General features: G+C 40.8%; 1 protein-coding gene across 3 annotated transcripts; it reads left to right on the forward strand.

Annotated features, from left to right (window-relative positions):
• The first annotated feature begins 236 nt into the window (after window positions 1-236).
• Window positions 237-26,263, forward strand: LOC108717217 (adhesion G-protein coupled receptor F3). 3 transcript variants are annotated; one of them, XM_018264065.2, is made up of 18 exons: window positions 237-765; window positions 6,125-6,233; window positions 6,544-6,583; window positions 8,279-8,443; window positions 9,074-9,250; window positions 10,820-10,923; window positions 11,245-11,303; window positions 11,401-11,534; window positions 12,136-12,363; window positions 12,644-12,865; window positions 16,083-16,214; window positions 16,598-16,800; window positions 18,351-18,533; window positions 19,185-20,564; window positions 21,241-21,279; window positions 22,864-22,899; window positions 23,295-23,383; window positions 25,847-26,263. In XM_018264065.2, exons 2-17 carry the CDS (start codon window positions 6,126-6,128, stop codon window positions 23,379-23,381), a joined length of 3,297 nt encoding a protein of 1,098 aa, XP_018119554.1. In that variant the 5' UTR covers window positions 237-765; window position 6,125; the 3' UTR covers window positions 23,382-23,383; window positions 25,847-26,263. The 3 variants fall into 3 exon arrangements, with proteins under 3 accessions (XP_018119554.1, XP_018119555.1, XP_018119553.1); XM_018264066.2 differs by having other exon boundaries at window positions 238-765; window positions 8,329-8,443; window positions 16,080-16,214; XM_018264064.2 differs by having other exon boundaries at window positions 239-765; window positions 16,080-16,214.
• Window positions 26,264-26,268: the final 5 nt, after the last annotated feature.

Genomic DNA, 26,268 nt, shown 5'->3' on the forward strand with positions numbered 1-26,268 from the left:
TTTCTGTGCTGCCATGTAGTAATTATCTGTATTAATTACTAATCAGCCTTATATTGTGACATTTCTATTCTATGTGTACTGTATATTGTGAGTGGCTCCCTAAGCTCAGTAAGTGACAGCAGCACAGAGCATGTGCAGTGAATTAGCAGAAAAGAAGATGGGGAGCTACTGGGGCATCTTTGGAGACACAGATCTTTACTGCTAAAGGGCTGTGGTTGCCTTGGGCTGGTACAGAAGCACAAAATATAATGTACAACATTTCTAACTTCTTCTTTAGTTAGGCTTTAGTTCTCCTTTAAAATCTAATTGCTGCTGTGTGGATTAAAGGAGTGAATGGGGCCCTCCATACAACATATTTCCTAAGCAGAAACCTTATGTATTTGATCTCATGGACCCAGAAAAGGCCACAACCCCTGCAGTAACGCCCCTGATACACATGTAGGGCAGAGTACGGGCCAACAAGGTGGACGCAACAGAAGTGAATCATTCATTGGCCGCCCAAGTTTCCATTGAGTTGTGTTTGAAGAGACTTTGCATGGAGCGAGAGGGAAGCAGGTGCAGGAGAGGAGTCGGTGGTGCATGTCCCCTGCTTGTTTATTAAATCATTAGGATTCATTTGCATCTGTAATTACTGCCATTAGTTCAGGGCCAGGATATGCTTTTCCCCTGTATTGCCTCCCCGGGGGTGAATTGTAGAGGATCTCATTCTAACAAACTGTGCTGATGCACCTGGACCAGCGACCAGGAGTCTGTGTATTGGACAAGGTGGGTGCCTGCCCTTTCCTCTCTCTCTCTTTTACTTCCATGTACAGAAATGGGGTTCCCTTGGGAACCATTCTTATACATTATGTATCGCTATTTCACTATTCCTGCCAGCCAACGACAGGGGCTGCTGAAAGTTGTACTTTAGCCCCCCAGCAAGGGAATCGTTGAATTAATGTTGCAAAGAATTTCTCCAAATATTGTCACATAGGTGAATATATTCGGTCCTTTTGGATGTTTAAGGGGTGCTGGGAGATGTAGTCCCACAACAGTAGGTTGTCAATAGGCTGACCATGAGTTTGGGACCTATTATCCAGAATGCTCAGGACCTGGGGTTTTCTTAATAACTGGTGCTTCTGTAATTTGGGTCTTCATACCGTAAGTCTACTAGAAAATCATGTAAACATTAAATAAACCCAATAGGCTGGTTTTGCCTCCAATAAGGATTAATTATATCTTAGTTGGGATCAAGTACAAGCTACTGTTTTATTATTACAGAGAAAAAGGAAATTATTTTTTTTTTTAAAAAAAAAACTCAATTGTCTGATATCAACGGAGTCTATGGAAGACAGCCTTCCTATAATTCAGAGCTTTCTGGATAATGGGTTTCCAGATCACATATCCTATACCTGTTGTTTAAAGAGAATCAAACGAATGTCACTGTTTTGGAGCATTTCCCCAAATTTGAGCACATAGTGAACATGTTAGGCTTTGTTTAAGCTACAGGTATGGGACCTGTTATCCAGAATGCTCGGGACCTGGGGTTTTCCGGATAACAGATGTTTCTGTAATTTGGATCTTCATACCTTAAGTCTACTAGAAAATTATATAAACATTAAATAAACCCAATAGGCTGGGAGACGGCCAACCTGTAATTCGGAGCTTTCTGGATAATGGGTTTCCAGATAACACTACACATCCCTGTATAACAGTACATTGTTAGTAGACTGACCGTGAGTATTTGTAAATAAAAAGGTGTGCTATAGGGACTATCTTATAGTACAGGTATAGGATCTGTTATCCAAAACCTGTTATCCAGAAAGCTCCAAATTAAGCAAAGGCCTTCTCTCATAGACCCAAATAATATTCCTTTTTTTTTAAAAAAATGATTTCCTTTTTCTGTGTAATAATAAAACAGTCATTTGTACTTGATCCCAACTAAGATATCCTTATTGGAAGCAGAACCAGCCTATTGGGTTTATTTAACAATTAAATGATTTTTAGCAGCCATGATCCAAATTACAGAAAGATCCCATATGCAAAAAAACACAGATCCCAAGCATTCTGGATAACAGGTCCCGTACCTGTATATAAGTACATAAGACTACATAACTCTACATACTAGAATGGTTGAGGGGTGCTAGAAATTGTAGCTCAACAATGGCTGGAGGAGGATTGCCGTTAGAGTTTTTTCCCCGTACAGGTATGGGACCTGTTATCCAGATTGCTCGGGACCTGGGGTTTTCTGGATAACGGGTCTTTCTGTAATTTGGATCTTCATACCTTAAGTCTACTATAAAATCATGTAAACATTAAATTAACCGAATAGACTGGTTTTGCCTCCAATAAGGATTAATTATATCTCAGTTGGGATCAAGTACAGGTATGGGATCTGTTATCCAGAATGGTTTCTGGATAATGGGTCTTTCTGTAACTTGGATCTTCATACCTTAAGTCTACTAGAAAATCATGTAAACATTAAATAATCCCAATAGGCTGATTTTGCCTCCACTAAGGATTAATTATATCTTAGTTGGGATCAAGTACCAGGTACGGTTTTATTATTACAGAGAAAAAGGCAATCATTTTTAAAAATTTAGATTATTTGATTATAACGAAGTCTATGGGAGACGGCCTTTCCTTAATTCGGAACTTTCTGGATAACAGGTTTCCTGATAACGGATCCCAACCTGTATAAACATGTATAAGGAGCAGATTAATGAAGTTAAAAAACATAAACGCATACGAAATCTGGCAAATTTTCGGGTAAATGTAATAATAAATAAGTGTAAAAAACCTGAGCGGATTTTGCGGCAGAAAATGTTGAGATAAAATCAGACTTTAATAAATAACCCCCTACCTGTCTTGGTTGAAGAGGAGGAACAATGGTCCGGGGCTGTTTTCCATTCAATTGAAAGCAATCCTGAAAGACACATCCTACAATGACAGTTTTGGGAAGGCTCTTCCCTGTCTCCGAATGATAATCCCCCCCATGCACAAAGGTAGAACACGTTTGCTGAGATGAGAGCAAGAAAGTCCTGACCCTCAACCCTCAACTGAAACCCTGTTGGATAAACTGAAAGACCAACTGTGAGCGAGGCCTGATCTCCCGCATCAGCGTCCAACCTCCCTAATGGTCTTGTAGCTGAATGGAACCACCAACTATGTCTCTGCATCTAGTGGGGAGCTCCATAGAAGAGATGGGACTGTTACAGCAGAATTATGACAATAAATCTCACATTTGTTGCTATGGGTTAAGGCAGATTTGATAAATGTAGCCTCAGCCTATCTGCTGACTTGGGAATTACCAAGAAATAATTATTTAAGTGCCAGTAATGCAGGACCTACACAATGCTATTATTAAATAACCATTTATTCCCTGTTTGCTATAACTGCAGTAAAGCACTGCGTATCTTGACAGCGCTATATAAATAAATGATGATGATGATGATGATGATGCTAGTGGGCTCTAGGGCTGCCATTTAAAGCTTAAAATCTATGCCACCATAACACCCACATACTTAATATTTATTATGCGGAAAACTGGGTCTGAATAAATGTTGGACTCTAAAGGGGAAGCTTAAAGGGGTTTGTTCACTTTTGAATTAACATTCAGGGGCAGATTTATCAAAGGTCAAGGTTAATTTTCGAATGAAAAAAAATTCGAATTTCAAGCTATTTTTGTGTACTTCGACTAGGGAATAGTCCAAATTCGAAAATCGAAATTTATCATGTACTGTCTCTTTAAAAATTCAACTTCAACCATTCGCCATCTAAAACCTGTTGAATTGCTGTTTTAGCCTATGGGGGACCTCCTAAAACCCATTTGGTGGACTTTGAAAAATCAAAGTTTTTTTGGGAAAAACTTTGAATCGAATTTGATCGAATGCGCTATTTCTTCGATTCGTACGATTCAAATTTGGCCGAATACAGACCTATTCAATCAGAAACAGATCTATTTGACCAAAAAAAAAAACTTCAACTTAATTTCGGTTGGTCTTTTTGAATTCGAATTTTGACGTTTTTTCATTTCGAAATGCGACCCTTGATAAATATGCCCCTTATTTGTGTTTTTTGAGTTATTTAGCCTTTTCTCAGCAGCTCTCCAGTTTGCAATTTCAGCAATATGGTTGCTAGGGTCCACGTTACCCTAGCAACCATGCATTGATTTGAATAAGAGACTGGAATATGAACAGGAGAGGCCTGAACAGAAAGACGAGTAATAAAAAGTAATAATACATGTTTAGCCTTGCAGAGTATTTGTTTTTTTAGATGGGGTCAGTGACTCCCATTTGAAAGCTGGAAAGAGTCAGAAGAAGAAGGCAAATAATTCAAAAACTCTAGAAAATAAATAACGAAGACCAATGGAAAAGTTAAAGTCAACTTAAAGGGGAGCCACCCCTTTCAAGGAATGCTGTCATGATTTTCCTGGTTTACTTTTTATTTCATTGCAAATAATTCCCTCTACCATTTCAAATTGTATTCTTGAACCAACAAGTGTATTTTTTTAGCTGTAATATTGGTGTTCCTGAGCTTTGAGAAGGAGCCAGCACTTCAGGATGAAACTGCTTTGTGACAGCTATTGTTTCTCTCCTTCTCATTCAATGTGACCCAAGTCGTACTCCCTAGCACCTAGGGGCATATTTATCAAGGATCGAATTTCAAATTGAAAAAACTTTGAAATTCGAATTCAAAAAGACCAACCCAAATGAAGTCAGTTTTTTTTTTTGGTCGAATAGGTCTATTTTCAATTGAATAAGTCCTTATCCTGCCGAATTCGAATCGTACGAATTGAAGTAATAGCGCATTCGGTCGAATTTGATTTGAAGTTTTTCCCAAAAAAAACGTTTTTCAAAGTCCACCAATTGACTCCAAATAGGTTCTAGGAGGTCCCCCATAGGCTAAAACAGCAATTCAGCAGGTTTTAGATGCTGAATGGTCGAAGTCTAATTTTTAAACAGACAGTACATGATATTTCGATATTCAAATTTTTACTTTTTTTTCAAATTCAAATCGAATTTGGACTATTCCCTAGTCGAAGTACACAAAAAATAGCTCGAAATTTGAATTTTTTCTTTCGAAAATTTACCTCGACCTTTCATAAATCTGCCCCCTAGTGTTAGACATAAGAATAGCAAACAAGCAGGAAAAAGCAGGGTTTTGCCTTCTTGGGTGTTATTCTCATGTCTAACACTAGAGAGCATTTTTTGCAATGCAGCAATGGTGTCAGGTAGCTGCTACCTGGTTGGCTGCCCATTGTTCTGTTGATGGGCTGCTGGGGGGAGGGGGTTGACATCACTCCAACTTGCAGTGTAGCAGGAAAGAGTGACTGATTTTTATCAGAGCACGAGTCACATGGTTGCGGACACCTGGGAAACTTACAAAATATCTATCCCCATGCCAAATTTCAAAATTCAATATAAAACAAAATCAGTTTGCTCTTTTAAACAATGGATTTCAGTGCAGAATTCTGATGGAGCAGCACTAACTGATGTGTTTTGGGAAATAAACATGTTTTTCAACAACTGTATCGCTTTAAATCCCAAAAACACTAACAACTGTAAACAGCATAGAGTCTCTGCCACTACTGAAGCAAAGTACCTACTTCAAGAACCAACGGTCTATAGTGGGGCTCACGCAGCAGTTTCTGTAAGTGGGAAGCTCCCGTTCCTGTAGGCATCTTGGGGATGATATAATGGATTGTTATCACTCTCTGAAATATAAGATTATGTGTAGAAAGGAATATATAATATATACAAAGTGCAGTACACACAGTGCCACCCAACTATACATTGCTTTGTACACAGTGTCCTTGAATGTGAAAGCCACACCATGCGCTGACCACAGTGCCACCCAAAAATACGCTCTATATCACATTCCGTTTCCAAAATATGCATTGTATAAACTACATTGTCTTCATCTGTTTTCCTTGTCCCCAGTGAGCTTCTCAGTATTATCCTAACTCCCAAGTTTTATTCCTTCACTGCCTCTGGTCCTCCTTGTCTATTAAATTCTGTTATAAGACCAATACCACCTCCCTCACCCTTATCTTACGAAACCTTCCCTCTACCCTAAGAGTTGGCCATATGGAATAATCATTTATATTTTGAATTTTTTGAAGACAATATATTTTATACTTTAGCATGAAGGTCTCGTTTGTGGGCATAATCTTCTGCCTGGGGATACTCAGATCAAGTTTCTGCTCCTGGAGCTATAACCACTGGAAGGCCAAGAGCAGCCATGAAGAGGAGGTAAGTACTTTTAATGAGAATTTAAAAAAAATGATAGATTAGGATCTCACTCCCAATCCCAGCATTTTTTGCAGCATTCAGAATCCGCACTCTTTAAGTCATGTGACTCAGGACAACGGAATGCAACCATTTTTTTGTTCACAATTTCCACCATTTTTTTTTTTTAATTTTGAAATTTGAATATGCAAATTAAATTATTCTCTTAGATATTTTATGAGTGATTTGTGCAAACTAGAGCAACAGACGTGACCAAGGGCAGCACAAAATTGTAGACCCAGACTTCAACTTGTTTCTGGTTTTCTTTTTTAAGGAGAACGATTTTGAAGATAAAAGAGTCAGACGACAGGCATGTAAGTAAATATCAGCCCCCCTTCCCTTGTCAGTCTCCTTCTTATGGTACATGGACCTGATCACCCCCCCCCCCAAAAAAAAAGATGCTTCTGTCTTTATGGGGAAACCAGTAACCAACCAGAAGTTTATTCTCTTACTCATATGAATCCTATTGATTGATTTTGAATAATCTGGCATTTCACAATGGGATCCTTCCCTGATGAATGTGCTGCTCAACTGAAAAATTAGATGAATAACCCTTTTTTTTTGTATTCTTATAAACCGATCACAGCCTTTTACCCAGTTGGTGAATAGGTTTGCTGCCTAAAACTCACCCGTTAGTAGGGGGCGGTCTGTGATGTAAGAGGGATGGGGCAATGATGCAAGGAGGCGGGGTGATGATGAAAGGAGCAGAGCTGTGATGTCACATGCAGCTCCAGGAAATATTATGGACAGATTGGGTAAGAGAAAAGGTAATTTTGGGGTGTAATGGTCCAGGGGCTTAATTTAGGAGTATTACAAATTGACATCACTAATACCTACACTCCAAGGTCTTTGCCAGTAACGTAACGTGCCAGGCCTGGGTGCAAGCTGTGCAGCCGGGCCCCCTCCAAAAGCAATTTTCGCAGCGGGTTCGCTCGGGTGCCGAGAGGGCATGGGCTCTGGTGCAGTCACACACCCCCAGTAGTTCTGCCAATGGTCTTTGCAGTCACTTTGCCACTATATTGAGAGAAAGATAATGAGACATATACATAAGGGGTCATTAACACCCTCAAGTGCCACGTGCAAAGTGTATGTTCGGGTACATGTCTCCAGCATAATTTGGGGAATGAGGGGCAGTTGCACTCGCAATCAACATTGGGATTGTACTATTGCTGTCTCTCTGCGTCAAAATGATGTCAGCGCCTGATTCTTTAGGTGCAAATCCTGGAAATACTGCTGCTTTGGAGGTGGTAGTAACTCCAGGGTTCCCCTGCGTTGACAGGTGCATTTTCCGCTGGAATAGATGCAATGGTGCCAAGTGCAAGTATGAAATGAAGTGATGGAGCAGTTTGAATGGCATCGATCTGAGCAAAGACTGCCTCCATTGTAGCACAACTGCCTTAATGAATTTCTGCTAATATTATCAGACCAATAGCATCTATAATATCCTGTTCAACTATTCAAAAAAAATGTTTGGGTGAGTGAGCATGTGACGGGGGCAAACCTGAGTGATATAGATTGCTAATAATGTTAAATGAGCCACTAATAAAGCATATAGTATCTGGAAAACAAACAAGAAGAAAACATAATAAAACCTAATTAAAAAATGTTTATTAAATCTAGTATAGGTAGGGGGTTCATATTTGCATACTGTATGGAACATGAATCTTGATGGTCAAAAACTAAAACAGGAGGAGACTGTTGAAAGAGTTTACAGAGATTCTGGTAGCGAGAGGCTTTTGGGGTAGTTGTAAATGGGTCACAGATTTGGGGGAGTTGTAAATGGGTCACAGATTTGGGGGAGTTGTAAATGGGTCACAGGTTGGACAGTAGAACTGTCCAGAGGCAGTTACTGTTTTTGGCCTTATACTCTTCTAGAGCTCCAATTGTATTTCAGCTACCTGAGACATATGGTAAGTATGGGACACCTGCCTGTTTCAGGGATTGGCATTAGGCGTAACCACAAGTCTCTGGACACGAGGAATGATATCAAATCTCTGGTGTGTTTGCAGCCAGCCAGCCCATGTACGAGTATGTACTGTACACGCATCTCCTTATTCAGGGATTCTCCATTGCCGAAGCAGAAAGCCATTTGTTGAACTCAACGATGATGCCCTATAAAATATCCCTCAATGATACCAAGTCTGTGAACATTGAGAACCTACAGATCACTACAGGTAAGGATCATTACTGGCCAGAGAGAGGCTACAGTGCTCCCTTTCTTTTTTGCCAATAGGATTGTTTGCACTGTGTGTTATAGCTGATGTTTCTCCATTCAGAAGCCTTCTTGCATCTCAGCTGTAGGGTAGGATCCCACAGCCCAGCACAGCTCTTACATAAAATTCATTTATCTGACCACCTGAATCAGGTCGTGATGACAGTCCAGTGCCAACCCAACCTTCTCACTAGCACAAATCCTGAAGAGCGCTGGTTTAAAGGTGCTGCTTTCCCTTGTCCAACATGAGTGCAATGTATAAGTAATGCAATAGGGCTTGTGTGGAACATAAGTTTCTCCTATTGGTTTAATTACAAAAAAAAAGTCTATGGCAAGGAAAATTGAAGCTACTCCATGTTTGGTCCTTGCAAGGAAGGTAGACGATACCATTTTAGGGGGCTTCGTTCTTCAGCACAAACCATCTTAAATTTAAAGCATGGAGAAATATAAGGCTTACTAAAACATTGATGTTTTTTTTAAATGTTGTGCAATTTGGTCTCCTAAAATGAATGGTATTATAATATTATACTAATAATTGTTTTCGCTGTGAGCTATATCAGTAATGAACGATGTGCCCGACTGTCTGTTCTAGAGTGCAACATTACAAATATCGGAAGGTCCTGTGTGTGCAAAGCTGGATTCCAATGGAACATTACAACCTGTTACATGTATCCAACATGTGCCGGTTATCCTTTCTGTTCCTGCCTAATAGTGGCAAATCGCAGTGTTCCATTTTGTGAGTTGCCATGTGAACCTCGTAACTCTACAGGTAACCAGTATACTTATTTCTAAAATGGACCGGGCAAAAGGCAGTTCTTGGGAAGGGTGGCGTTTGGGTTTTTTGTGCTTTTTTCAGGTTGTCATTGGTCTCTATAATCATGTTCCCGACAGGCAGGAACTCGAAAACTGATCTGCCTACCCAGCATGAGACTAGGAGGACAGAAGGGTGACTGTCATGCTAATTGAGAGTATTACTTGGGCCTTAAAGCCATACATGGTCAGATGACCAATAAGGCAACTGCTAATGATTTGCTATGGGTTACTAGACCTGGTGGAAACTCTTTAATTGTACATCCACATACTGTAAATGTGCTACTTTCCTCCTATAACTGTTTCATCAGACCAAATCAACAGAGGTGCAGATATACTAGTACATATGCTACTTTGCACCAGTTACCCATAGTAATCAATTCTTGCTTTATTTGCAACGTGTAGAAGGCTGATTCGTTGCTATGAATAAATAATATCAGCCCAGTGTCTTTACTTTTTACCTGTGTCTGAATTGAGCAAATAAAGTTGGTGGTAGTGAGGGGTGTCTCTAATTACCGTAGAGCAGGGGTCCCCAACCTTTTTTACCCATGAGCCATATTCAAATGTAAAAAGAGTTGAGGAGCCGCACAATCATCAAATAAGTGCCTGGGGTGCTGTGATTGGCTATTATGTACCCCCTATGTGGACTGGAAGACTACAGGAGACTCTGTTTGGCAGTACACCTGGTTTTTTATGCAACCAAAACTTGCCTCCAAGCCTAGAATTCAAAAATAAGCACCGGCCTTGATGCCACTGGTAGAAACATCCAAGTGGTTGGTGAGTAACATGTTGCTTATGAGCCACTGGTTTGGAATCACTGCCCTAAAGTATAGGTTTAGAGTGAAGATCCTTAAAAATGTAAACATGAATGCAGTCCTACCTAAACAATGTGACTTTTAAGATTCTCATTTCTTAACAGACAGGCAGGATCTTTTTCATAATGCACAATTTCTGAAAGGCATGTGACATAAGTGACATCACCAGCATCTTGACTGATCACTTAACACTTTATATAGTGAATAACATACCCCTTTTTTTAAAATATAAGCTCATTATACTGTAAGTCACAGAGGAGTTCCATGATCATATAAAGTATGAGGCTGATGCATGGAAATGTCTAAGCACTGTTAAGCACATCAATAAGCACAGTTTATCTAGTGAATAAAGTACCCCTCTTGTAAAATATTAGGATATTATAAGTTATCGAAGAGTTCCTTGACCATAGAGGGAAATTACAAAGTGACTTCTAATATCCTCATATTTTGCAACAGGGGGTACTTTATTATAATACACAAGTTTCAGTGTATCATGTGACAGAGATGACATCACTAAGCGCTGATTATAACCGATGACATCACTAAGCTCTGATTATAACCGATGACATCACTAAGCTCCAATTATAACCAATGACATCACTAAGCACCGTTTATATGGATATAATTTACAGAATATTCGAGGCTCTTGTGTATGATAAAGATAAATATTACAAGTTATTGATAGGTCTTGTGTATGTATTTTCTTTCTGCAGTTGCTCTTTATGGAATATTTACACTTAATCAAAAATATACAAGTTACCTGCAAGACTCCAGCACCTCAGCATATCAGACACTAGAAAATAATATTACTACAGCTGTAAGTAGCGGCATGCATTCTGGAAACACTCGATCATGACTGATTGGCAAAGTATTTGATGTATAACCTTAGAGAATAATAGAAATGCTGCACGATTATAGTGCCAACTGGGCCTAGTTGTAGTACTGGGTATCTACAACTGAGAGAGCATGGAAATATGAGCTTGAAAGAGAGAGAATGGACTTTGGGAAGGAGAGAATTTTGTGGAGGTGGCCATTTTTGGCAATCGTATTGGATGTACTCACCCAACTTATTTAGAAACCCATTACCTTGTGAATAATTCCCTTTTTAACTGGGATGTCGCTTCTTCTCTTCTTTCAGCTCGTATTTGCCTATTCAGGAATATGTTCCCCTTTGAACGTGTCTATATCTGGATTCAGGTAACAAAAATGCTTCCCTTAATAATCAGACTGACACTTGTAAGACTGTTTTTTAAAAAAACTGCTTTTCATATATTTTCTGCGTTTAAACTACCAGCAATGCAGGCGGCATAACTGCATATTACCAGATGTTGTTGGGAGGTCCAGTAACCACAAGCAACCTCACGGCAAGTGGCACGACGGCAGTTCAGCTTCTTCAAAATGCGATTAATTCCACCGTTACTGTAGCAGGTATTTTGGTCTGTGCCCATAAGCCTTTTATTTACTACTAACGACTGTTTTATTTACTACTAAGGTCTATTCCTGGCCAAGAGACCTGGGGACCTCTTTAGAATTATTATCTTGTCCATTCTCCTGTTTTCAGTAGACTTCTCACACCAGCTTGTTCATAAAGAATTTGTTATATTCCTATAGTCCTACTGGAACGACCCACAACTTTCCTCAAACCTTCCTTTCCCAAAGAACAAATAGTATCTCAGATGGTACAAACTTTACTGAGACATCTAAGAGTAAGAAGTGGGGCTGTAGCCTACTGGAGAGAAGCTCCATGGAAATAAGTGGTGATTGGCTTCTAAACTGCCTGCACCACTTCATGGGTATAGAAGTTGTGACTGGTAGGTTGCAGGGGTGGAGTCAATTTGTGCTGGCCATAACAAGAGATGCCGGAGGAGAATTATTAAAACTTCAGTGGTTTGTGTAACTTTGCATCTACTTCGAATTCCTGAATGAACCTTCAAGAAAGCCCAAAACGGAGTCTATTTTTGAAAGTCTTAAAAGGGTAATGTCTTACATTTTTGCACTCCAAAAACATCTGCTTTTCTACATTATTTAGGAGTGTCTTCCATTGAACCCCAGCAACTCAGAGTGAACGTGTGGAGTCCAATTTTGCTGACATGTACAATAAATGAAACAATGGATGCAGTGAATTGGACTTTGATAACAAATAGCAGCAGGGATATGATTTTCAGTGCTGGAGGAAATGTACTTATCTCAACATCGTATTCTCCAGGCATGACTACCTCAACTCTCTCAATCGCCAGAGCAGATCAGTGGTCGATCGGTAAGTAACACTTTGCTCCTGTTTAAAAGCGAACATCTATTTGATTGCTATGAGTTATTCCAAATGGGCAAACGTTGGGTGAACCAGTGATATGTATCAGGTGCAATTTACTTACTAGCCAGATTATGTGTGTTGGCTGCCACATCCTTGTTGCCCTCAAACATCCAGACATCTAACCAACTTCAATTTGTGTCATCCTTCTTAGAATGAGTTCCAGTCACCTAAGGGCTCATATACTAAGGCCAAACTAAATCCAGTTTATTTCTTTCTTTCTTTTTAGGAACATATCTCTGCCAGTTTTCCCGGGAAGGTCTACTTTATAATGCTACTGCCCAAGTTAATGTTTCCTTGCTCCCATCTGAGATCATCCTCAACCCAGTCCAATTAAGTTTCCGTTCCTCTGCTGGAAATAGTGTACAACTGCAATGCTGTGCTAAAATTGATGGGGAAGTCTACGGAGTAACATGGACATACAATGGAACAACAGTAAATGCATCTCCTGGTCAGTATACTCGGGAATAACAGAGGTTTAGAGCAACCAAAGGACATTGCTCTTCAAAAGCCAATGTTCTCCGTTTTGTAGGCTGCAACTGAGACCCTAATTTATTAAATAATCCATAATGCAAAATGGGTGCAAATTTGCATCCATAAGAACACCGTAGAGAAAGTATTTGCAACATGCCACTGTAGCAGTTGGCATCAATATTTTAGCACCAGAGTTGCTCGTTCATAGTAAATAAGGCCTTGAATTCTTGGCAAATTTGTGGAGTTGTTGTTGTGTATACAATGAAAAGCTGTGAAGAAATAGTAATACTTTGTGTGTGACGTAAAATTTGTTGAGACAGTCAAATGTTCTACTTTACATGTAGACTCAGTTCATATTAAGATATGCAAATAAGCCAGGAACAGAATTCATTTGAAAACATAACAAAAAAAAGCCTATTATCACCAATGCATTCTGGCACAAGAAAAAACACCCATTAACTCCAATGCATTTTGCACAAAAAAAAGCCTATTGACTTCCATGCATTTTGTAAATTTTTGCTGGGACAGAATCACTCATCACTAACTAGTTTCTAAGCAAACCATGGTCTTCAACAAAAGGGTTTTCAATACACCAAAAATGGTGTTTAATTTAAATCAAGGTAGTATGACCATAGAATGCTCTACCTCATGATGCTGGAGTGCAGTGCTGTCCAACTTCTGTGGTACCGAGGGCCAAAATTTTACTGACCTATGTGGTGGAGGGCCGATAATGGAAGTCAGTGTTGGCCACTCCCCCTTTTAAACCACACCCACTGTAAACCACACCCATGTTACCACAAGAACTTTTAAGATCATATCCACATAAACAAAAAAACAAATGGTTGGTGCTCACTGCAGGGAAATCTCTCATCACTCATATGTGAAAAATTAAAGTGATGTTAAAACATACCCTTAAATCCATATGCCTCGTCCTCCCCTGTGGCTAATACAACAACCCCCCAACACATGATTAAACACCTTAGGGGCCCCTAACAACAATTTCCAAATGCTAACAAACCCCAAGAACAAACCCCTAATAGGCTTACATTCCATAGGTAGCGTAGGGCAAGCAGAGAATGGCACACACAAGCAGCACTGGGCAAACAGATAATGGCACACAAAAGCAGCACTGGGCAAGCAGAGAATGGCACACACACAAGCAGCACTGGGCAAGCAGAGAATGGCACACACAAGCAGCACTGGGCAAGCAGAGAATGGCACACACAAGCAGCACTGGGCAAGCAGAGAATGGCACACACAAGCAGCACTGGGCAAGCAGAGAATGGCACACACAAGCAGCACTGGGCAAGCAGAGAATGGCACACACAAGCAGCACTGGCAAGCAGAGAATGGCACACACAAGCAGCACTGGGCAAGCAGAGAATGGCACACACAAGCAGCACTGGGCAAGCAGAGAATGGCACACACAAGCAGCACTGGGCAAGCAGAGAATGGCACACACAAGCAGCACTGGGCAAGCAGAGAATGGCACACACAAGCAGCACTGGCAAGCAGAGAATGGCACACACAAGCAGCACTGGGCAAGCAGAGAATGGCACACACAAGCAGCACTGGCAAGCAGAGAATGTCACACACAAGCAGCACTGGGCAAGCAGAGAATGGCACACAAAAGCAGCACTGGGCAAGCAGAGAATGGCACACACAAGTAGCACTGGGCAAGCAGAGAATGGCACACACAAGCAGCACTGGGCAAGCAGAGAATGGCACACACAAGCAGCACTGGGCAAGCAGAGAATGGCACACCCAAGCAGCACTGGGCAAGCAGAGAATGGCACACACAAGCAGCACTGGCAAGCAGAGAATGGCACACACAAGCAGCACTGGGCAAGCAGAGAATGGCACACACAGGGAGGGAAGGCAGAACAGAGCAGGAGACAAGGAAAGCTCTCAGTCTAATATGTACTACATACAGTGACACAGTGCTGGTGCCCCATTATCATTTTGTATTAAGTGTGAACAGGTGAACAATGTGAGCAGTTTCAGTCTGGGTCTCAGGTAGAACAGTACAGGCTTTAGTATATAAACAGTAGAGGTGTCACAAGTGTGAACAATACAGGGGATCACAGTCTGAATTTGAGGTTTAAACAATGCAGGGGCCAGTTAATCTCTGTAGTGGTACCATTTACATATGGTAAACAGACACAGCATGAGGGGGGCCACAGAAGGGGGGGGTCACAGGCCGCCAGTTGGACAGCCCTGCTGTAGTGGAAGATTCTTTTGAGGATAATAAAAAATTTTACATTAAAGGGATACTGTCATGGGAAAACTTGTTTTTTTCAAAACACATCAGTTAATAGTGCTGCTCCAGCAGAATTCTGCACTGAAATCCGTTTTTCAAAAGAGCAAACAGATTTTTTTATATTTAATTTTGAAATCTGACATGGGGCTAGACATATCGTCAGTTTCCGAGCTGCCCCCAGTCACAGGAGTTGTGCTCTGATAAACTTCAGTCACTCTGCAAGTTGGAGTGAAATCACCCCCTCCCTCCACCCCCACCCCAGCAGCCTAACAAGCAGCTCCCTAACACAAGATAACAGCTGCCTGGTAGATCTAAGAACAACACTCAATAGTAAAATCCGACAGCCTGCCAGAAAGCAGTTCCATCCTAAAGTGCTGGCTCTTTCTGAAAGCACATGACCAGGCAAAATGACCTGAATTACTTGTTGGTCCAGGAATGAAATGTTATATTGTAGAGTAAATTATTTGCAGTGAAAACAGTGTAATTTAGGAATAAAAACGACACCATAAAAATCATGACAGAATCCCTTTAAGCAGAACAGGGTGCCCAAGCTCAATTCAAGAGAGGCCTAATGGACAATGTATAAAGGTACCAACATTAGTCTGCAGTAATGGTTCCCAAACTCAAAAACTGGATTGGGTGGGCCCAGAATGGCTATTTATTTTCCTATGTACTCATGGGGACCCTTTTAAAAGTAAATCAATGCTTTCATGAATTTGTGACACTATTGTGAACTTCAAGAGCTGGGCCTCCTTTGTTGGGCCTCAAAGGGAGACTTCAAACAAATTAGTCTGAAAACCACTACAAAATGACTAATAGTAATGTTAATATCCCAGACCAAGGACCCCACAGTCTAGATACTTATATAAAGAGGTGCCAATGAGAAGTATGTCCTAGAATATGTTCATTGAGTGTCTTGTTTCCACCTTAGCAGGTACACAGACCGATTTACAGTGTTACACGTTGAATGCAGGCGTTCCCTCTACAGACACCAATTACAACTGCACATTTAGCAACAGCGACGGACAAACAAAATCGGCCATTATTCCCGTCACCATAATAAAAGGTATGTGATTACAGATATTTAAGTGGAAGATAGATTTGCATGAGTTTAATTATATTTATCCACAATCATAAAGTGAAAGGCAGCTCCATTAATATTTAATGTAGAACTGTAGATCATGTACATAATGATGGATGATATCCTCGCAAGCCACTGGATTGGGAACAATGAGGAAATTCAGTTGGTGCATTGGAACTATATATCTAATCCACCAATAGCTTGGGAAACTTAATCAAGCAACAAAGTTGGAGGCCTCTGGAGGGACCTACAGGTCATTAGGCATCAATCAATTGATTGCAATGCTCCAAGTTGAGCTTCAATCCAATCCACTGTGTCTTGGGAAATGTTACATAAGTTCACATGACATACATCGCTTTTTCCAATAGACGCAGAACAATTTTGCCCGCAAACGAACACAAGCGATGGCATTATTTGGGGTATAACAAGAGCTGGGTTACAGGCCACTGTCTACTGTGCCCCTGGAAAATCAGGAACGCAGACAAGAAACTGTTCTGCTAATGGAGAGTGGATGGAGGTGCAAGATAACTGCATTAGTCTGATTCTCTGGGAAGCACTGAATGATGCCCAGGTAAAGGTCTTTGAATCATGCACACATACAATTGTGTTTTTATCTGTTGTCACTGGTGTTGGTTTCTTGGGTTTTTTGTAATGTAATGCTTTTCTACTTAAAGGAGTCATATAGGATAAAGGAAACCCCCTAGTTTTGTAGGCAATAAAGTATACTGTATGGTGCTGGTTTTAGTTTTGACTGTAAATTAATATTGTCTTCGGAAATTAGCCCCTTTATTTAAGCTCCCCATAGATGTTCTCTGGTCCCTGTCCCTATTTCAAATGAGGGGTGGGGTGTCCTAATGGCCCCTGCCAGAAGCGCAGTAGGAGGGGAACAGCCAATCACAGCTCTGCAGACACAAGCTGAGACAGGCTTCAGTTTCCTATCAGGTCAGCCTAGCTGTTGATTGGTTCCTGTCCTACACTGCAGTGTTCTGAGTGCCGCTGGCTGCCCTGCACAGCCTGGGAAAGGAGGCAGCAGCAAGTGAAATAGATGGGCAGGAATAGTAGGGTTTTAGCAGAAATGTTCAATACAATAACCAGAAAAACTACTTTTCAAATCTCATTCTGTCACGGTCGGCACCCAACACCATAACAAAACACCAGGCACCCTGGTCTCGGCTCGTGCTTCACCAGTAGTGTGGCCGCCTTTGGGCCTCGGGAGGAGCCCTCGGCTTACTTGGATGCCACCTGGACTTAAACGAGAGGTGCAAGATGAGAGTTCTGGATAGGCAGAGGGGCACGACTGTAAAGCAAAGTCTGGACAGAAGATCGTAGTACAAGGCGTTTAGGCAAAAGAGTAGTCAGATCAGGCCGGGTCGAGGCAGGCAGAGAATAAACGTTATCAGGCAGGCAAGGGTCAAACCAGGAAGTCAATCAGAGGGTTAATCAGAGGAGGTAGTCGGTAATCAGGCAAGGGTCAGAATCCAGAAGTCAGAATAGTCAAATAGCCAGGCAGGGGTCAAAAACAGGAATCAAACAAGTTCAGGATACAAAATAGCAAAAGCTCGAAAGCACCAGGTATAAACCTATCACGGGCAAACTCCCACAGCCCTAATGGGCTTTAAATAGCATTTTGAATTACGCGCCATTGTGCGCTGACGTCACTACGTCAGCGCGCCTGCGCCTTTAAATTACACAGGAGCGGGCTGCGCGCGCCTTAAGACGCCGGCGCCTGCGGCCTAAAAGAAGCTCCTCGTTGCGACGGGCGTCCCGGCCGAGGGGGCGGCAGGCGTCCCTGCCGTCCCCCCACTAGACCACCAGGTACGTTCCTTACACATTCCTTCTATATCTAAAAAAGTTTAATGCACCAGTACATTCTTGTTTTTTACATAATATGTCTCCTTTAATACCATTAGCCCCGCAGCATGGGTCTTCCCTATTGTGCTTAGGTGGGAAACCTAATCTTGACTTTGGTTGCTATTCAACCATACAACATGGGTTCCTTTAAAAACTAAGCTCCCATGAAATCCCCATTCAGCAGGACTAGTTCATATGTGAACTTTCTGGTTGCCAACAACCCTAACCTGTTGATTTAGATCTGAACACCTCCCTTTTACATTTTACTAGGCATTAGAAAATGGCCTTGGAAACCTGCAAGAAAAGGTACCGGCAATACTGACTACCATATCTGACCCTTCAGCAGTATCAGTTAACAATCCTGCGGGAGTGACCGGCCTGGTGTCCATACTGGGAATCATCTCAAATGTTTCTGCAAACATGGACATGGCGTTTGGTGCCAGTGTTGTAACTGTAAGTACACAGGGTTTTGTTCGGATAATATTGGGTTGCATTATACATACCCCCATAATATTCACCATTACAAGAAACTGCATGTTGGCCTAATGTGGCCACAATAAAATCTCACTGGAGAAATAACCAGTCAGAATTGGTTAATATTAGCTTTCCATTGTCATAGCAGTAGCAATTACTTTAGTCAAATATATCAGCTATAAGCTTAAAGCTAGAGATGTGTATGCAAGAAAGGTTGGTCTAATGCGGGGGCACAACAGTCTAACGACTGAGATCAGCAAAGAACTCAGTTGACTCAAGGGCAGGAGTCATGTTTGGAAATTCCTGAAGTGAAGGCTAATATTTGGTCTGACCTGTGATATGGTGAAATTTAATCTCAGATAACCTTAGGTGGTAACGGTGGAGCTGGAACTGAATGAGTTTATGACTTTAGATGAGAAGAAGGCTCTCTCCATCTGAGCCATAGGCAGAAGTTAGAGGAGAGCACAAAACAGCACTAAAGCGTGAGCCCTGCAGTATTTTGATAACCCCCCAGCTAGTAACACCAACATTACCACAACCCCATTTAACTGGTCCTGGGTCACTTATTTATATACTAAGATATGGGTGGATTAAAGTCTAAACATGTTGCGTGTGTCACGTTACCCGCAGGACTTCCTGGCAGTTGCAAGCAACCTCTCAGATCCCAGCTTGTCATCACTATGGAAGACCAGTAGAAGCCCTGCTGCTTCCAATATGATGAAGTCAGTGGAGCAGTTTAGCACTCTGCTTAAGGCAGACAGCCATACATTTGACATTCCTCTACAGAATATCCAGCTGAAGGGAAGCTCCTATGGAAACATGAGCATTATTGATGACTATGCAAAGACATTCGATGGTGTCCATGGAGTAAGCACATTCATAAATAAAGAGACAATCGCCGCCATGTTGGCTACAGATAACTTCACTGTTACTAGTCTGGTGTTCAACACCATTGGAGATCTGTTGCCCAACAGCACCACGGGAGAATTTAAAGGCACTCAGTTAAATAGTGTCATTCAGTCTACTTCAATAAAATCAGCAGGCTCTACCAATTTGTCTGGTGAAATTCATATGAACTTTACTACTAACTTCTCAGGCAGTAATTATGGGCAACACTGTGCCTTTTGGGACTTCTCCCAACCTAGTGCTGGTGGTGGGTGGTCAGACCAGGGATGCACAACCAACGTTAAGGACAATATGACAATCTGCACATGCAATCACTTGACCTCCTTTGCCGTGCTGATGTCCATTAATGCTGAACCCTTGTTTTTAATTGATGAGCTCACGTATGCTGGCCTGACGGCTTCCATACTATCTCTGTGTGTGTGTATCATTACAGAATGCTTAGTGTGGAAGTCTGTTGTTAGAAACAACATCTCTTATTTTCGACACATCTCTTTATTCAACATTGCGGTTTCCTTGTTGTTTGCCGACATTTTTTTCTTCTCTGCCACTTTCCCATCAGTGAAAAACTACAAGTTCATCTGCCTTGCGATAACTTTCCTGAATCACTTCTTCTACCTGGCTCTTTTTTTCTGGACTTTTTGCCAGAGTGTGATGCTTCTCCATCAGCTTCTGTTTGTTTTCCACCACCTTCGAAAGAAAATATTTGTTTCACTTTCGCTTTTTGTGGGGTATTTTATCCCTGCCTTAATAGCCACCGGCACCTTTTTATATTTCTACCCTAAACAAACTTACCTTCACCAAAGTGTGTGCTGGCTGAATCCTGAAAGTGGACCCATTTATACATTCGCCATTCCTGCTGGATCTATCATTATGTTTAATTTCATGACCTTGATGGTGGTAATATCCAAGTTATCTCGACCTTCTGTGTCAGAAGCACAGCGTCCAGAAGAAAAAGAAACGGCCAAAAGCATCATGAAGGCAGTGCTGGTGTTGACACCTGTCTTCGGTTTAACTTGGAGCTTTGGATTTGCTTTACTCAAGGACCTTGATTCTATAACCAGGCAGATTTTCACCTACGGATTTGCTGGACTGAATGCTTTTCAGGTATGTGACATTAACAAAGTCCACAATGAAGCATGTTCAAAAATTGCCACCTCTTGTGTGTCTGCAAACAGTAGTGGCTGCCTTCACTGGTCCATACTTCCAAGGTGAGCTGTACAAAGTCTGACCTATTGAGCAATGTTGGCTACAAAGTTCACCCAAGCAGGAAAAAGCAGGGTTTTTTACTGTTTGGGTTCTATTCTCATGTCTACCACTTGAGAGCACTTTTAGCAATGCAAATGAATCCTTGAGCAGAGGTTACAGGTATCTGCAATCTGGTTAACTGGCCATTGTTTTATTGATAGGCCGCTGGGTTGCTGAGGGTGGGGTGATATCACTCCATCTTGCAGTACAGCAGTAAAGAGTGACTGAAGTTTATCAGAGCACAAGTCACATGGTTTGGGGACACCTTGGAAACTGACAATATGTCTAGCCCCACAATTACAAAATGAAATTTAAAAAAATCTCTTTAAACAAAAATGGATTCCAGTGCAGAATTCAAAGCAGCACTATTAACTGTGCTTTGAAAACAAAAAAGTCTTCCCGCGACAGTATCCCTTTAAAGTCAGAATTTGATTTTGACAAGGTTACCCCAAACTATAGATAAATCCAACTGAGATTTTCAGATAATACCTGATGTATACTAATGTATTTTTGTTTTGATATTGTTTTCAAACAGGGCTTCTTTATCTTTATAACATGCCTCACAGAAAAAAAAGTAAGTAAGAGGTAGAGTTACAAGAGATGGGAAAGCATAAAAAGTTATAAAGATCATACAGCAAGAAATTCATGTCTTTTCAAAAATTTCCTTCCTATTAGCCTTTCTTAGGCTTCCTGGTCTTTCTTTCTGGGTGGGTCTAGAGTAGGCGCTGCAACACTTCTCTCCATATTCATTGCCATAGAATGTTCGGAACCTGGGGTTTTACGGATAATGGATCTTACCGTAATTTGGATCTTCATACCTTAAGTCTACTAGAAAATCATGTAAACATTAAATAAACCCAATAGGCTGGTTTTGCCTCCAATAAGGATTAATTATATCTTAGTTGGGATCAAGTACATGGTACTGTTTTATTATTACACAGAAAAAGGAAATTATTTTATTACATTTTGGATTATTTGGATAAAATGGAGTCTATGGGAGATGGACTTTCCATAATGCAGAGGTTTCTGGATAATGGGATTCTGGATAATGGATCCCATATCTGTACTATTCTCTTCCCATACATACTTCCAGAGTTCCCAAGAGTAGTAGCTAGGGATGCACCAAATCCACTATTTGGGATCCGGCTGAATCCCTGAATCCTCGGTGAAAGATTTGGTTGAATACTAATCCGAATCCTAATTTGCATATGCAAATTATGGGCAGGACAGGAAACAGTGGAAAAAAATCTTCTTTTGTGATGAAAAGTCACATGATTTCCTATCCGCCCCTAATTTACATATGCAAATTAGGATTTGGATTTGGTTTGGCCAGGCACAAGTATTCGGTCGAATCCGAATCCTGCTGAAAAAGGCCGAATCGTGGCCGAATCCCGAACTGAAGTAGCCCTTCTCTGGATCTCTAATTATTTAAAACAAATCAGGATGGATTACTCTAAGAGGCAGATTTATCAAAGTTCAGGTTTGTCTTTTTTTTCCTAAGGAACATGATTACCGTTTCTCAGCTTTTCCATGTTGCATGAGGTCCAGATAGGCTTTGACACAAGATAATTTCCTAGGACCCAGATAAAAAAACGCCGGCAGCATATAATAAATTGTTTTATTTTGTCTAAGGGGCCGATTCACAAAGGGTCGAATATCGAGGGTTAATTAATCCTCGATATTCAACTGGGAATTAAAATCCTTCGACTTCGAATATCAAAGTCGAAGGATTTTAGCGCAAATAGTGCAATCGAACGATCGAAGGATTATTCCTTCGATCGAACGATAAAATCCTTCGAATCGAAGGATTTTAATCCAACGATCGAAGGAATATCCTTCGATCAAAAAAACTTAGGAAAGCCTATGGGGACCTTCCCCATAGGCTAACATTGAGTTCGGTAGCTTTTAGATGGCGAACTAGGGTGTCGAAGTTTTTTCTTAAAGAGACAGTACTTCGACTATCGAATGGTCGAATGCTCGAACGATTTTTAGTTCGATTCGAAGTCATAGTCGAAGGTCGTAGTAGCCCATTCGATGGTCAAAGTAGGCTAAAAAACACTTCAAAATTCCAAGTTTTTTTACTTCGAATCCTTAACTCGAAGTTAGTGAATCAGCCCCTATGTGTCAGAAACCTTATTTTTCATTCTTTCACATTTAGGTGCGGGAGGCTCTGACCAATAAGGTTTCTTCACGTGTAAGTAAAAATGTATTTCTCTTAACCAGTTCAATTCTCAGCATATACTGCTTTGTATTTTCCCTAGATTTCTTACCTGTATCATATAACGTGGCCTCTGATTGTGTTTTTTGAGTGTTATATATAGAATTCACTCATTTTTTTACTCTTTAACCCTGGTAATGCAGATAACTAAACGTCTTTGGCCCTTAAAAGTATTTAAAATGGATTTTATGCATATCAATATATTTATAAATACAGATTATTGTACACACTGTAGCGAGAGTATCTGAAAGCAACTTACATATATCTTTTTTTTCATATACTGTATATTATGTCATTGTACAAGTACATTAAGAGCAGCTAGATTCTATCCCAAGGCTTATTATGTTGTTGTATATAATATTTTTCTTTAGCCCACGTCATCGACAATGTCATCAATGTCTAAATCTGAAATTCCAACAAAAATATGCACAGTATCCACCATCAGTAAAGACAAGTAAAGGTAAGACCCAACGATTGACTATGTGTTGGGTGTTGGCGCTATAATTAAAATGTGTGCATTGAAACTTGAGGTGGTGCCTGTAGCCAGATCCAACCCAATGTGTTAATATTTAGCTCTTATAAAGAAACACTAAATAAAGATACAACAAATATATTGTTTCATAGGCCTTCCCTGGCTTCTAACTAGGCTTTCCCCAGCTTCTAACTAGTCCTTGTCTAGCTTGGCCTTCCACAGTTTATCGATAGGCTTTCCCTAGCTCTAACTAGGCTTTCCCTAACTTCTATCTAAGCTTTTCTAACTTCTAACTAGGCATTTCCTAGCTTCTAAATAGGCCATCCTAGCTTCTAACTAGATTTTTCCTAACTCTAACTAGGCATTCCCTTGCTTCTAAATAGGCTTTTCTTAGCTTCTAGCTAGGCCTTCCCTAACTTCTAAGTAGGCCTTTCCTAGCATCTAAATAGGCCTTCCTAGCTTCTAACTAGACTTTTCCTAAATTATACCTAGGTCTTCCTAGCTTCTAACAAAGCTTTTCCTAACTTCTACCTAGACCTTTCCTAGCTTCTAAATAAGCCTTCCTAGATTCTAAATAGGTCTTCCTTAGCTTCTAACTAAGCTTTTCCTAACTTCTACCTATGCCTTTCCTAGCTTTTAAAATACCCTTCCTAACTTCTACCTAGGCCTTTCCTAACTTCTATCTAAGCTTTTCCTAACTTCTACCTAGGCCTTTCCTAAATTCTAAATAGCCCTTCCAAGCTTCTAACTAGACTTTTCCTAGCTTCTAACTAAGCTTTTCCTAACTTCTACCTATGCCTTTCCTAGCTTCTAAATAGGCTTTTCCTAGCTTCTGACTCAGTCTTCCCTAGCTCCTACCTTGGCTTTTCCTAGCTTCTCACTCAGTCTTCCCTAGCTTCTAACTAGGCTTTTCCTAGCTTCCAACTCAGCCTTCCCTAGCTTCTAACTAGACTTTTCCTACCTTCTTCCTAGGCCTTCCCTAGCTTCTAACAAAGCTTTTCTTAACTTCTACCTAGACCTTTCCTAGCTTCTAAATAATGTTTCCTAGATTCTAACTATATTTTTCCTATCTCTAACTAGGCCTTCCGTAGCTTCTACCTAAGCTTTTCCTAACTTCTACCTAGGCCTTTCCTAGCTTTTACATTACCCTTCCCAACTTCAACCTAGGCCTTTCCTAACTTCTATCCAAGTTTTTCGTAACTTCTACCTAGGCCTTTCCTAACATCTAAATAGGCTTTCCAATCTTCTAACTAGACTTTTCCTAGCTTCTAACTAAGCTTTTCCTAACTTCGACCTAGGCCTTTCCTAGCTTCTAACTAGGCTTTCCCCAACTTCTAACTAGGACTTTCTGAGCTTCTAAATAGGCTTTTCCCAGCTTCTCACTCAGGGGCAAATTCACTAAGCCGCGAAGCGCCGAACACTAGCGTTAATTCGCTAGCGTTTGGCATTTTCGCTACTACGCAAATTCACTAACTAACGCTGGCGTAGTTTCGCTAGTGTTACTTCACAACCTTACGCCAGGCGAAGTTTCGCTAGCGACGAAACTACGCAAATTCACTAACTTGCGCAGTGTACTGAACGCTACCTTTTACGCTAGACTTCCTTCGCCACCTCAGACCTGGCGAAGCGCAATAGAGTAGATAGGGATTGTTTAAAAAAAAGTCAATTTTTTTTCTAAGTCCCAAAAAACGTTGGCGTGTTTTCTACATGATGGGTGATAGGCTGAAAAAGATTGAAAATTTTTTGGGGCTCCCCTTCCTCCCCCCTACATTTCCTGACTCATGGCAACTTACCTAGACAGTGGGCACATGTGTAGGGCAAAATAAAATTTTTATTTGCTGATTTGAAGGTTTTCTAGGCATTTGTAGTGCAGATACGTGTTCCTCCATTGAAATTTGAATTTCGCGCCGTATGCAAATTAGCCTTCGCTAGCGTAACTTCGCTTTATATAGCGAATCAACGCTAGCGCAACTCCGCAACCTTACGCTACCCCTGTGCGCAACTTCGGATTTTAGTGAATTTGCGGAGCCCTGGCGAAACTACGCCTGGCGAAGTGCGGCGAAGTGCGGCGAAGTTGCGCCTGGCGCAACTTCGCATCTTAGTGAATTTGCCCCTCAGTCTTCCCTAGCTTCTAACTAGGCTTTTCCTAGCTTTCAACTCAGCCTTCCCTAGCTTCTAACTAGGCCTTCTATAGCTTCTTCTAGGCTTTTCCTAGCTTCTGACTCAGTCTTCCATAGCTCCGATATCACTCGAGTGTATATACCCCTGTATGCTGAGCTGTAGAGATGGAACTATGGAACTGTGATTCTGGCACACACACTGTCACACCCTTTTCCCCTATATATATATATATATATAAATGGGGTACAATCAACAGGTTCTGTGACTAATGCACGTAGTGGCTCCATCTGTTCCTGGTTCAAACTTTTAAAGCTTTTTTTTTTTTTACAGGCGTGTGTTTGGTCACATTCTATCCAGCTCTGAAACTCCATCAAGCAACCACGAGTATATCCGAAATACTGTATACCCTCACTATACTATACACTATATGATATACCCTATATTTTTTTTAATAAAGAAATGTTTTTGAATTATATTCTATTAGATAAGACAAGGAAATAACAATTTAGACCAGAGATGGACAATCTTGGTCTCAGCAGATGTTGTTCAACAAAAACTTCCAGTGATAGTAGCTAAATCTGACTGACGTCTAGAGACCTGAAACCCAACACTGCTCTAGATTATATTACTACAGGTATGGGATCCATTTATCCAAAGTATTTCCTTTTTCTCTGTAATAATAAAACAGTAGATTGTACTTCATCCCAACTAAGAGATATAATTAATCCTTATTAGAAGCAAAACCAGCCTAT

Source organism: Xenopus laevis, chromosome 5L, assembly GCF_017654675.1.
Source record: "Xenopus laevis strain J_2021 chromosome 5L, Xenopus_laevis_v10.1, whole genome shotgun sequence".
NCBI lineage: Eukaryota > Metazoa > Chordata > Amphibia > Anura > Pipidae > Xenopus > Xenopus laevis.

Excerpts from the sequence above, each read along its gene's own strand:
- LOC108717217 (XM_018264064.2), top strand. The coding sequence starts at position 6,126 with ATGAAGGTCTCGTTTGTGGGCATAATCTTCTGCCTGGGGATACTCAGA. Across the intron at positions 6,234-6,543 it reads AGAGCAGCCATGAAGAGGAG|GAGAACGATTTTGAAGATAA; the intron begins GTAAGTACTTTT and ends TTCTTTTTTAAG. Across the intron at positions 11,304-11,400 it reads GTGTCTATATCTGGATTCAG|CAATGCAGGCGGCATAACTG; the intron begins GTAACAAAAATG and ends TTAAACTACCAG.